A 12,500-nucleotide genomic window follows, 5' to 3' on the forward strand; every position below is an offset into this window, starting at 1 on the left:
ATGCACATAGCACAATAATCAAATCCAACTTCGTAGCAATTCCGTGAAACTTGCTCAAAGCGTGGGAAAAATCGCGCGTGCCAGTCGCGATTGGTTTTGGTTTCCTTTTCATTCGTTGATAAACTGGCGTGAGATTTTTAAACCAGTCACTAAGCGCAGAAATTGCAATCGCGTTATTACTTTCGACAGTCGTTTGAAAACTGCTCTATTCACCAAGACAGATAAAATTGAGCAGGATTGTTGGGATTAGTCTTTATTTGGAGTTGTTTTGTTATCTGTCTTTTGTTTCTTTTGTTTTACGTAATTTCTGATTCGGTACTTGCAGAAGCTGCCCGATTGTTTGCTGTCTTTTTGAAGGGACATGCGCAGTATCCATCAAGCGCACAGTTCTGTTGATTTTCTTTACAGAAGACCTCTTTAAAATCCCTATGACGCTCATTTTTTCCCCGTTTTTTAACTTTTCGTGTAAATATCTTTAGTGTATGGCGTGTAGTGCTTCAAAAAAAATTCCTCATAGTGTATCCACGCGTTTTAGAGGGTCAGTACGCAGCTATTCTATTACAACGGCTCTCGGGATTGGTTCAGACAATGGACGCAAAGAACGATACAAAAGAGGCCCCTAACTCTGAAAACAATAGAGCTGCGTCCTAAAGCGATCCAATGAAATTAGAGGTTGTAAAGAACTGCTTCCTATCTCGTTTTAGAGAGCGTTTGATTTACACGCCAAAAAATTTGGCCGAGCCTGTTAGGCCCTGGTAAGCAATGACGTCAAAGAAGTAACTTAGGATGCGTTCGATTGACCCTATTCTGGAATAAGAACACGTGGAGTGATTTAAAACTGCATGTTTGGGCGTTTCCAAGCAACAAGGATAATAAAGATATGTTTAAAATAGCATTTTAGCAGGTGTTTGACAATTTTAATGTGAATCTCCGTTAAAACGAAGGGTTTCTAACTCCCATTCCATGTATTCCTATTCCAGAACACTGTCAATCGAACGCGCCCTTAATCGCATCTCTTCAGAAAGAAATGACGTGCAAACGTGTAAGAATAGAAATTAGGGTTAGGGTTAATCCGTAGCGTTCATTGTTGCATCAATAAGTTTTGTGGCTCTGTTAATTTAAAAGTTATAATTCAAAACAGCTTACGTATTAAATCTTTCTTTCATTATAAAGATCGCCTTAGTAGATCTGAGACATCTTAGGTTGTTTTCAAAGCGTCTTGTTGGGATTGTGATGAATCCTATATAGGAAAAACTAAAAGAAGGCTACTGGAGCGCAAGAAGAACCATTTCCGTGCCCGCACATGTCCCAACGGTGATACCTCTTCATTGATTGCGGAGCACTCAATAGGCCACTTCGGAAAATACCATAATACTCTGTGTTTGTTCCTCCAAGTTTGGCATAGCCATTGTTTTTGTTTTCTCTTGGAACCATTTTGCAAGCCCCGGGAACAATTCTTATGCAAAATATCGGGCGGCAAACAAAGAATATTATGGTAGTGGCCTATGAGATCCAGGCACAACATAAAATGGGGCCATTTCCAAATCCTGGCGAATGGTTTTTCTGATTGCAAAATTAAGAAAACTCTTTCAACATGATGTCCACATCCCGCACCAGTACTCCAATAGTAATGCAGGAAAAATCAGAAAAAGTTGAGTAAAACTCTGGATATGGTGCTGTATTTAATATGTTATTATACGAGTTCTACATTTGCATTGGCCTTTATAGGCAAAAAAAAGTGAGAAGTGTACCTATATTTGCTGGTGACGAAAGAGAAGTTGTTGCCTCTGTGCCTGTTCATGGAGACCAGCTCTTTGAAGAAAGGAGTTGAAATGTCCAGAGGACATTTCGAGACGGAGCAATTAAGTATTACCGGTTTGAAGGTCTTACTCCAGAGCATGCTGATTGGCATGCCAGAGTTACATTATACAAGGCTGTAGTTGATGGTTTGTTTCTGTTGAGTGTTGTAAAATCAAAACCAAAGAAATTACTATGACCAATCGCAACAGGCACAAACAGTGCCATGAACCAATTTCGAAGCAATTACATGTAATTTGATCAAAGCACGGAAAAATGCATTCGTGCAAATCGCGATTGGTTACATCTAGAAATGCAGAAAATCCACCCGTCACACACCTTCCAGGTATAATTTCTTGCTCAATTTATTAAGAAAAAGAGAGCAAAATGGGAGCTAACTGAGAAGAGGCTTTTTAAAACAAATTGAGGTAAAAATTATCGGGAAAAATGCGCGACGTTTCGACCGAACTTCGGTCATTATCAAGTTTAAAAGTGAAGATAAAATTTTGCATACATATAAATATAAAACTAAGAAGTCAAAGTGTTCCAATTTAATCCTTTTTTATTGTTGCATGTTTTTAACACCCCCTTTTGTACATTCTCATACTTTACACACTTTTACTTTTTAGTTTTATACTTATATGTATGCAAAATTTTATCTTCACTTTCACGCTTGGTAATGACTGAAGTTCGGTCGAAACGTCGCGCATTTTTCCCGATAATTTTTTACCTCAATTAACTGAGAACAGTTCTTTGTATTCAGCGCAAGACACTAAGGAGAGCTTCCAGCGTCGCATAATCCTGGCGGGTTCATCCAAAAGCGAACAAGCCAAGAATTCCAATAGTTCACATTGACTTTCAGACATTTTGTCAGCCAGAATATTGCGTTTTTCGTATGTTATGGAGATAACGGGTTGACGTCACGACTGCAGCAAGTGCCAGTCGTTTTCGTGCGCGGTTTGCTTTTCAAAATCGCAGATTCCTTCGAATGCCGTTTTTTCCTTGCTTGTTAACCATGTCTGCTTGTCAGAAAATAATAAAAAATAGGGGAAAAAATAGGGGAAAAAATAGGGGTCATAGGGACTTAAACCTAATAGCAAACAATGTTATACGTAGACGAAGATTCAGAATCCGATAATTAAAAAAAAGAACCCCCAAATCAAGCGGTTTTTTCCAAGCGACGCGACGATCAAATGCAGTAAAATGTGACAAATTCTGTGTAAAAGGGCGCTTCCCCTTAGGAAATGATGATTATAATTATTATTGTAAGTTTCCCGTTATTGCGCAAAGGTGCACCCAAATCTTGACGCTTTAATTCAGTAAACCACCACTTTTTTCATAGATTGTGGCGGGATTCTTGACACTAATTCCGGGGAACTTCGCTCTCCTGGATTTCCAAACGGCTACCCACCAAACCTGAGTTGTACGTGGTTGATTTTCATTGCCGATAAACAGATTGGTTTGACGATTAACGAGTTTAAGACTGAAAATGCCTATGACCGCTTAGAAGTCGCGCATGGACCATGGGTTACAGCGCCTTTGGAGATTGCCTGGAGCGGTCCCAGTCCCCTCTCTGGACAGGTAGTTACTAATCAGTACATGTGGGTTCACTTCTTGACAAGTGCGCAAGACAACGGACTATACAAGGGTTTCCGTGCCACGTTTCGGCCATATGTGCCCTACACTAAAAAGAAATAAGAAACTAAGAGTATTATCAGAAAGAAAAATTTAAAATGATATAAATTGACCATGTAGTAAGCTAGTAAACTTTAAAATATATGATGATAAAATAAACAGGTCATGCAACTCAATTAAACTGTTTCTTTGTTTAGCTCCTTCCCTTTTCTTTTTTTTTTTTTTTGGGGGGGGGGGGGGGGGGAGGCGGGAAGGTGGGAACATCATGGAGATAAATCTGTTCCGAAAGCAAAACTGCATCTCAAAACTTAATTCTGGACCGAGTTTAACAGTTTACGACGAGCACATACTATGCTATTTGACCCAATCTGAAATGCTTAGAGGAACTCGGTCAAGGTTTCTTGAACCAACTTGCGTCGGTCAGCTTGATGTATTGCGTATTGCATCACAAAAGCGAGCGTACACATTTATTCGTAATTAAAAGTACATTTTACTGGAGAAAAACAGTCGCGGATATTTTACCGGCAAGCAAAATTGCTTCAGATTGTGAGTAAAGGCTCATCACGAGCACAGAAGCAAATGCAAGGACAGTCACAACAGGGACATGCAAGAGATACATGAGATGACAGCAAAGATTTTGGGCATGCCTTAATGTTTCTGTTAACGTCGTAGGAGGACTTTGCGCTTTTCAGTCACAGTTGTTGCCTTGTGGTTGCGTCCCTCGCGTGAAAGTCGTTTACAGTTTGTCGACCTCTCAATGGTAGAAAACCAGGTAAGGTCCTGCATCAATCCATTCTACTTAACCTACTAACACAAATGGCTAAATTATGTCCAGCGACAGCAGGGGTATCATTAGTTTTGTTTTTCTAACTTTGAAGCCCTCTGCCCTCTGAAAGAGGCAATAAAACTGTTGGCCAGAAAAATATGTATGAAAACTCAATGGTTCTGTGCGAAAAAAAAAATACTGACAACAACAACAACAACAACAACAACTTCACACTATTTTAAACATATCAATCACAACATCTGTGGTTATTCTTCTTGAAGCTGCTCTGCTTGTCTTTGACAGTCTGACCATACCACATGCTGGTGTGCTTTATGTTGGTTGCGGTTAGGTGTCTTTTTAAACGCTTGATACAGATGCCGCGATGTTTTCACATCCACGGTTCCCAGCCATCATAAGTTCGCCCGAGAATATTTGGATCCATTGCTTGATCGATTAAACAAGCCACCTGACTCTCAACTGACAAACCACTTTCTGGTTCGCGGGCTCTGATATTGACAGCCTCGTCTCCGAGACAGACGGCTTCCATCGGTTTATACCAGGGATTTGACTTGTGGCCTAACATAAGATCATCCCTAAAGAAAATGAACACGAAATTATTGATTTTCGCAATACAAACAGGTTCATGCCATAACTTACAACAGCTTGTCTAACAGGAGATTGATAACACAGGGGCCGGGAAATTGTTGTTTCAGTTTAATGAATCTAATTTTCTAAGTATGTTAAAAAAAACTCGCACGTGTTTTAAACCCGATAAAACACGTGCTGACAGTTTTTTTCTGAAGAGTCAAAAACATTCCACAAAAAAGCGTGTCCCAACAAAGGTTCAAATTGTGAGAAACCATTAGCATACAAGAAAAACAAGCTTGCTGTACAATTCAAATGAGGAGTGTTTTATCAGGTATAAAGCTTATGCACGAGACGTTTGATCGGTGACCTGATAGGTTGATTCGCTCACGAATTACCATTGCATTTTTGAAGCAATATATACAATACGAGCGGCAGATCTGTATCACATTTACAAACTCGAGGAGAAACCGAGAGTTTGTAAATGTGATACAGATCTGACGCGAATGTGACTTACAAAACGTCAGCATTTAAGTGTTAATGTACACTAAGTATTTTATTAATCAACATCTTATATCTGATACAGATTCCTCTTCATTTACATAAACGTTTCTTTCGATTTTCCTGTTAAAATGTCTTGAATCACCAAAACACTTCTTTTGTTTTCGCACCATGAATTACTAATGAGTTTTGGAAATCATTTTAAACCTTATCATGATCATTTCATTCTTGACGTATGCGCGCATTTTGCTGGCCTACTTGGCGATACTACATTGCATAGGATCATCTGCCAAGAGGAAGAAGTTCATACCACAAACCTCATGACAAAAGCAGGGTTAAATCCTTCCAGTTTTTTCCTTGCATTTTGTATCTTCTGTCGAGGATACCAAGCTGCATCTTTATCTTCTAAGCAGAACAATTGATAAAACAAGTGAGTTACCACAAAAAGGACCTGACAAACTAGTCCGTATGGTCCCACTTTAAGTCTTCTATAAAGTAATACACCACCATGAAAGACGACTAGAAGGCTTTCTTGGGTTCAGATCCAGGATTTTAAACTTATCGATTTTAAAGGTATACAGATAACTAATACTGTGTTATCAATGCGTTACGTCGTTGTAGTTCGAGAGGGTCACCCACATACCTGAGTTTATGCCTTGAGTCTTGGCTTGTTTACGAGCAAACACCTTAGCAAAAAGACTCAGAGGTTAGTATGTCATAGAGGCATGGTATACTGACAGGAAAGTAAAACGGATCTAAGCGGATTCTGGAGATTTCCCACTGTTCACTTGAAAGGATCAGATATGCAGACAAGGTTGGCGACATGGAGAGAATGCAAATCATGCAATAGCTCCTCCTGATGTGGGTACATATGTCAGAAAAAGTTAATCAAGAAACCTGGCAATATGATACTAACGTATATACATAAGCAGTTTTTTGCGTACATCAAACGAGAATGGCAATAAGCGACATAAGTAATGCTTCTGTAAACGCCTGTACGCCAGTCAAGCAGGGGGAATATGTAACAGATTGGATGATGAGACAGAGACAAAGAAGCAGTGAAAGTATCACAAACCTGCCAGTCTAGAGAAGGTTCCTTTATAAATACGTCCATTGTATTCATGAGCAGTTCGTGGTTATTTGTCAGAGCTCTCAGTGTATGCACCATGACACTTTGCAAGGTACCACTCTCCTTCAACGGCAACATCAAGTTGATTAATTGGCGAGTCAATCTAAACGGCATCAGTTCGGGGAAAGGCAGGAACTAGAAACGAAGCCAAGTTAAATATTGTGTCAGACCATCTGATGAACATAGTCAACCAATTAATTAAAGCCGGTAAAATTAGTACGTAAAGTGGACAGCAGCATCCAGAGACTGGAGGCCGGTCATGTATGTTTAAACATGAAGGTGTATCTTAAAAAATGAGATAAAAGAAAGAGAGAGGAAGGAAAACCTAAGAGGAACAAAGACGAAAACAAATTAGTCACCTGCGTGGCGGAACCAAATGCGTGACCGAAGTCAATGCCAATCATTCCTCCCGTTTCCATGTCAACCATAAAGTTTGACAAATGGCGATCACCGATACCCAAAATATACTGACAAACGGACAAACATGCATGTGTTTTCGCAAAGTGCGATCTGAGGGTGAGGAAGGCTTCAGGAGAGGCAGAGAGCTGAATAAAGGCGCGCCTGCAAATGAGAAAACATAACAAGGATGTTCAATGAAAGGCACCATATAATAACTGGAACCAAGGAATGATCAACACTTACATTACGATGACCAGTAACTCTCCTAAAAAAACCAGTTCTCAAGGTAAATACTATCCTTGCTTTTCTCAAAGCAGTTTCAGAATACACAAACCAAGATTGACCTCAGTAGTATAAAAATGGTATTGCTGTCTGCCAACTAACCTGGGAGCACCCACCTTACTTTGTATTTTCGCTTTTACGGCTTTTGTGGGAAGAAAAGCGCCCTCATTTATCGACCCTTTCTGAGGGAATGATTGCCTGATCGCCACATAAGGAAAACAAAGAATCTTGCGATTTCTTCAAAATGAGGATAGTGACATCAGAACCCGTCACTAGCCATGAATAGAAAATGGTTACCTGAGCAGGTCCCAAGGCACAAGTCCGACCCTCTGGTGAAAGCTTCTTTCAGTTTCAGTTCGACTTGCTTTCCTACAAAGGACATGTGCATGTCTTACGTTGTCTTAGTGTTCACAAGGGTTTGAAACAAAACCAGTAAAGATAGAAATTACACTAAGAATCGTTTGCTAACTGGACATTAAGAATAGATATAAAAATATACTCACTTGTACATTTCGCCGTATAAATTTGTTGTCTTATTGCCTTTAAACTTTTCAATCCATTTTAAGTAGCGGAGACGTGGACCATCCCTGCGCGGACAATTTGAACGGAAAGGAAAGCGTACTCATTGAATTAAATTGGGCCATCTCATTTGATGAGGCAATCTTTTTAAAGTTTCTCATTTCAATTTCTATGCCAAATCGTAAAACATAGGTAGCAATTCCGTTGCTTCTTACAGGAATCAACACTTTGAAAATTCTAAATTTGTTTTCAACGAGTAACTTAAATGCTATTGTTCACCACAGAATGAAATTTAAAGTAATTCACTTTTATACGGAGGTGTTATTCTCACTAAGCAAACCAAATAAGTGGGCAACTTTAACACTTACTCTTCATGCTTGTGTCTGAAGAATTACACATTTTGCCGATAAACTCAACTTCACCTTCAACTTTAGATCTTACAATAGACTGGGTCGCAAAATAGCAATTGCTAATCTAAGCGGTTCAGTTGAAAGAAAAAATTTAAATGAAAGGAAAGGAAGGAAAAAATATTTTAAGTTAAAATAATTCTCATTTCTATCATAGTTTTATTTTAATTACCATTAAACGAAAAGGGAACTTATGGAGGGCGGAAAGGTCCAGCGAATATCCATTGCTGAGAAATAGCAATGGCTGGTCAACCGTTCACTGATTTGCTCTCACCCTGTCGAGGCTCAAGTGAACGGTTGACCAGCCGTGTGCAAATTCGATGTAAGCGAGCCTCGAAGGATTTTGAAAATTTGAATGTTCATCGCTGTTTCTCAATGGATCTTCGCTGTACCTTGAAACTTGGTCAAAGAGAAGTAAATTTTATCCGTGTGGCCATCGCTGTGTGGCCATCAGTCAAACGGCCATCGCCGTTTGAGCATGACCGATGACGGAGAAGTGTGATTTTATCGGCGAGATGTGAGGTAAGCTACAATCTTGGACAAAATTGTTGAGAAAACTCTGCTTTTGGACTAAACTCCGATCACGAGTATGAAAAATAAGCTCTCTTTTTGCCCCCACCCCCCTGATCAATGTTGCTAGGCGAAACAAAGCATGTCGAACCTGGGCTTATCAACATTGGTTGTAGGGGGGAGGGGGATCGCTAATAATGTGCGATATTGAGGACGTAGTGCGCAAAATAACCCCTGTTTTTATTATTCTCAACCCTTTTTGTCCAAGATTGTAGAAATTACTTCCCAGCCTTTCCTTTATTTATGTACGAGTGACAACCCACGAAGCTGACAAGTTGCTTAAATCGCAGTTAATCAGGCAAATAACCGCACAGAAAGTCTCCAGGACAATAAAGTACACCTTTTTTAAAGTGCCCCTGTAACCAAAAAATCAATTCATATTTTTCTTTGGATTTCAAAACTATGTTAACAAAACACTAGGTGACCCACGTTTTAAGCCTTGATTTCAAAAAGACACCTCTTTATTTTAACTGTAATTTTCCTATTTAATGGTCCGCCGTTACTAACATTAGGGAGCTTACGAAACGACGACGCAGACTGCATCGACGACGCAACAAAACAATAGGTTTCTTGAGCAAAAACAATGGTTCTGCACGCTCTGCACGTGCGTTTTACATTTTGGTACATTTCTTTGGCGTCATCTCCTAAATGACGACGTGAAATGACCAAATTCAAGGTTTTGTGGAGGACGTTAGCACACGACGATGAATTTTCAGTTCTCTCTCTACGCTTCCAACCCACTCATGCCAGTTTAATTCCTCGACAGTTACTACACATTTTTAACGCGAAACGACATGAAATAGCTTCGTAGTGATATGAATAACGCGAACTTCTATTTTTAAATGAAGTCCTCGTAGCCGTCGTCGTCCTCGTTTAGTAAGCTCCCTATTATGTTCTTGAGAGAGCTGGATCGAGGAGAAAATGACGTCAAAGGCTCACTACTTTAAGAATGCAATACGTGTGTACGCCGCAGAATTAATACGCAGCACGGGGGTTTTGGGCTTTCAGACTTTCAAACTCACGCTTTGCATATATAATAAGCTGCGTTCACACGCTGAAATTTTAAGCTAGTGAGCCTTTGCCGTCAGTTTTCCCTAAATCCGATCCTCTAAGGTCCAATCGGTCAGTTTTGAACGTGAGTAATGGCGGACCGTGAAAAACTTACACTCAAAGTAAACAGGCTTTGGATTAAAATTAAAGCTCAAAATTTTGCCAGTCAGATGCTAAGCAAACACACTTTCAAAATCTGACGGAAAAAAGGAAGTGGTTTTTTTTATCACAGGGGCACTTTAAATGAGAACTTTTTCGGCGTAAATATCTTTTGAGTGTTTCATCGAGATTTCAAACAAATCCTTATAATTTTTATCCTCCGAGCCTGGGCCGCCTGTGTTATTACGAGACGAGCCACGCGTAGTTATGGGGGTTAATTTATTGTGTATCTGTTCTACAATGGTAGGCAAAAAAGACAACAGACTCACTTTGCAGAATAGTTTTCACGTTCAGTTCTTGTCATAGTATCCTGCAGCATGTCTTTGAACAGTTTTGTGTTCTGCATCCACTCAATCAATCCCACTCTGTCAAAAACGCACCACCATATCGGTATCATTAAAACGATGCGATTTAAGATTACATTACGGAAAATCACATGATATTACCTAGGAGTCATGGGAATGACTTGGTAAGTCCTCAGCCTCAGGCCTCGTTGACGGCATGCAGGATCATCGGACATAATGTCGTTCATAAGACAAAAGAGCTGTAAGGAACAAAGAAAACGAGAACTGTTAAGAATTGATGACATCTGTGTATAGACCCTATGCAAAAATGGCTGCCTTTAAATTATTCTTTTGTTCATATTCAAAATAGCCCAACTAACCTCGTTTTTGAGACAAAAATTCTAAAGAATTTGTTATCCTGAACGAGGTTAGTTGGGCTATTTTGAATATGAACAAAAGAATTATTTAAAGGCAGCCATTTTTGCATAGGGTCTATTGGAATACCGTGTGTGCCATAAATAAGACGAAAAGACTATTTAAGAAGGCATGTATTCAACATCGGTCTTGACGTGCAGTAGGGAATGAGTATGGTGCCGATTGTGGTCTACATAAGAATTTAAGTGGGCCTATAAAAGAGACTTTCATTCTACTGACTTGCTCAATCCTCTGATCCAGTCTCAAGTCCTCTCCACCTTTCACCAAAAACATGTGATCCTTTTCGTCGTCTCCACGTATAATAATACGCTTGGGTCTACGAATTGAAGTCAATACCAGAACCTGCATCGCAAATACCACAGAAAAGAAGATTTCAACCAAATAACATTGTTGAAATGAAACAAGCAAAAAGGAAAATGTTAATTGATTTGATTTGCGTTATTTTGTTGATTTCAGTTTACAGTGTCCCTAATTAGTGTTCCAGCGCTAGAAGACTAGGCACTTAAATAAAGTTACTTTCCCTTTTTCTTCCTTTTAGGGAAGTGGTCAATGAATTTTAAGTGGTTGCATTCGGGCCGCGAGGGAGGGGTCAAATTGCAAATTATCAATTTAATGCAGCATGGGAGAGAACGCTCAAGACCGCTTCAACAGTCTCCCTACAGAAGAAACATTGTACAGGATTAAAATACCTGCAGAACCTACAGTACGAAGTCAAAATTATATTCGTTACATTCTTTTCCTTTTCAGACATTGATATTCTAAAACTTTGAAGCTAGGAACTTATGATCAAAGAAAGCAGACGCCTTTTTTGTTGCATTCCAGACAGTACAAGTTACTCTGTACTGTATAAATATTACTAGTAGTACACGATATCGATAAGGCTGCATTCTCAATAACTCACCCTTTCATCAAATCCTGCAATTTTCACATGGTATTCTGGAAGTGGTTTCCCTCTTCCTGTATATTGACCTGGTAAATGGGAGGTAATGATGACATTATTGCAACATGGGACGTAGCCACTTCGTTCACGGTGGACAAGAAATAAATTCAATAACAAGAGTGTGAGCCTACCAGGAATTTCCAACGCATACGTGTGATTACTGGACTGAAATTGAAGCAACCACGGAGAGTAATCCTTAAGGTTAAGACTTCTTTTCTCCTCCATCTTCTGATGGAGTGTCTTCCATTGTTTCAGAAATTCCTGAAAATGCATGAACAATGACCTTAGCAGATTCAAAGCAAATTATAGTCATCTGATAGTCATCTGCAACTTGAAAGCTTATCAAGGTACTTAAATGGGGTTAGCACTCACCCTACTCAAATCACTTCGGCGTAGCAACCATACAATTTAATTGGTAGCTGCGATCCAGATAAATAAGACTGACAAAAAGACATTACTTGAAACCTGCACGTGCTACTTATCCATGCATCTTGAAATATAAACCTGCGAGAACGAGCAAGTCTAAACGAGCAAGTCTAAATTTTCCATTCATTCACTTCCAATACACAAGACGTACTCAGTCGCTGGTCGTATTGGATATTACTTACCTTAGGATCCAGTCCGTTGATTTTTTCACCAGTCTTACCAAACAACCTCTGAACTTCACTTGAAAACTCCTGCAATACGTGAGAGCAAAGCATAAGTGCTGGCTGTTTTGGTAACCAACGCAGCTCTGCCACGACAAGCAGAGATCATCACGTGCAAACTGGATATTGCATACCTACCATTCTGATGGAAACTTTTAGCAATTATTCGTTTATCTCTATTGTCAAGTTCCGAAGATCTCAAGTCAAAAAGAGAGCGGAATCCTGACCATAAGCCCACAAGTCTTTCCTATAGAATCTCCTCACATAGTACACTGCTGGATAACATAACGTACTCGAAGTTCCCTCGCCACGTGACCAGCCCAGGCAATTTACTTGGACATCGACCAGGCTAAGGTAGCCGCACACAATGAGGAATTTTCCTCTCGAGAAAAAAA

At 39.6% G+C, this 12,500-nt stretch overlaps 1 protein-coding gene and 1 pseudogene across 5 annotated transcripts in view; one reads left to right on the plus strand and one right to left on the minus strand.

Annotated features, from left to right (window-relative positions):
* Nucleotides 1-3,602, plus strand: part of LOC138014633 (sushi, von Willebrand factor type A, EGF and pentraxin domain-containing protein 1-like) — an 18,749-nt pseudogene extending 15,147 nt beyond the window's left edge.
* Nucleotides 3,515-12,500, minus strand: part of LOC138014632 (DNA-dependent protein kinase catalytic subunit-like) — a 163,812-nt gene continuing 154,826 nt past the window's right edge. For 3 of the 5 annotated variants that reach the window (XM_068861754.1, XM_068861757.1, XM_068861755.1), the window contains 13 exons: nucleotides 12,067-12,135; nucleotides 11,590-11,719; nucleotides 11,420-11,487; nucleotides 10,738-10,860; nucleotides 10,246-10,343; nucleotides 10,069-10,164; nucleotides 7,598-7,681; nucleotides 7,392-7,463; nucleotides 6,773-6,974; nucleotides 6,360-6,548; nucleotides 5,928-5,970; nucleotides 5,602-5,689; nucleotides 3,698-4,791 (listed from right to left, as the gene is read on the minus strand). In XM_068861754.1, coding sequence (XP_068717855.1) covers nucleotides 4,587-4,791; nucleotides 5,602-5,689; nucleotides 5,928-5,970; nucleotides 6,360-6,548; nucleotides 6,773-6,974; nucleotides 7,392-7,463; nucleotides 7,598-7,681; nucleotides 10,069-10,164; nucleotides 10,246-10,343; nucleotides 10,738-10,860; nucleotides 11,420-11,487; nucleotides 11,590-11,719; nucleotides 12,067-12,135 — 1,467 coding nt within the window. In that variant the 3' untranslated portion in view covers nucleotides 3,698-4,586. Of the gene's footprint in view, nucleotides 4,792-5,601; nucleotides 5,690-5,927; nucleotides 5,971-6,359; nucleotides 6,549-6,772; nucleotides 6,975-7,391; nucleotides 7,464-7,597; nucleotides 7,682-10,068; nucleotides 10,165-10,245; nucleotides 10,344-10,737; nucleotides 10,861-11,419; nucleotides 11,488-11,589; nucleotides 11,720-12,066; nucleotides 12,136-12,500 lie in introns of all 5 variants that reach the window. The other 2 variants (XM_068861753.1, XM_068861758.1) reach the window with 1 other exon arrangement.

The sequence above is a fragment of the Montipora capricornis genome, chromosome 8 (assembly GCF_036669925.1).
Source record: "Montipora capricornis isolate CH-2021 chromosome 8, ASM3666992v2, whole genome shotgun sequence".
NCBI classification, from domain to species: Eukaryota; Metazoa; Cnidaria; class Anthozoa; order Scleractinia; family Acroporidae; genus Montipora; species Montipora capricornis.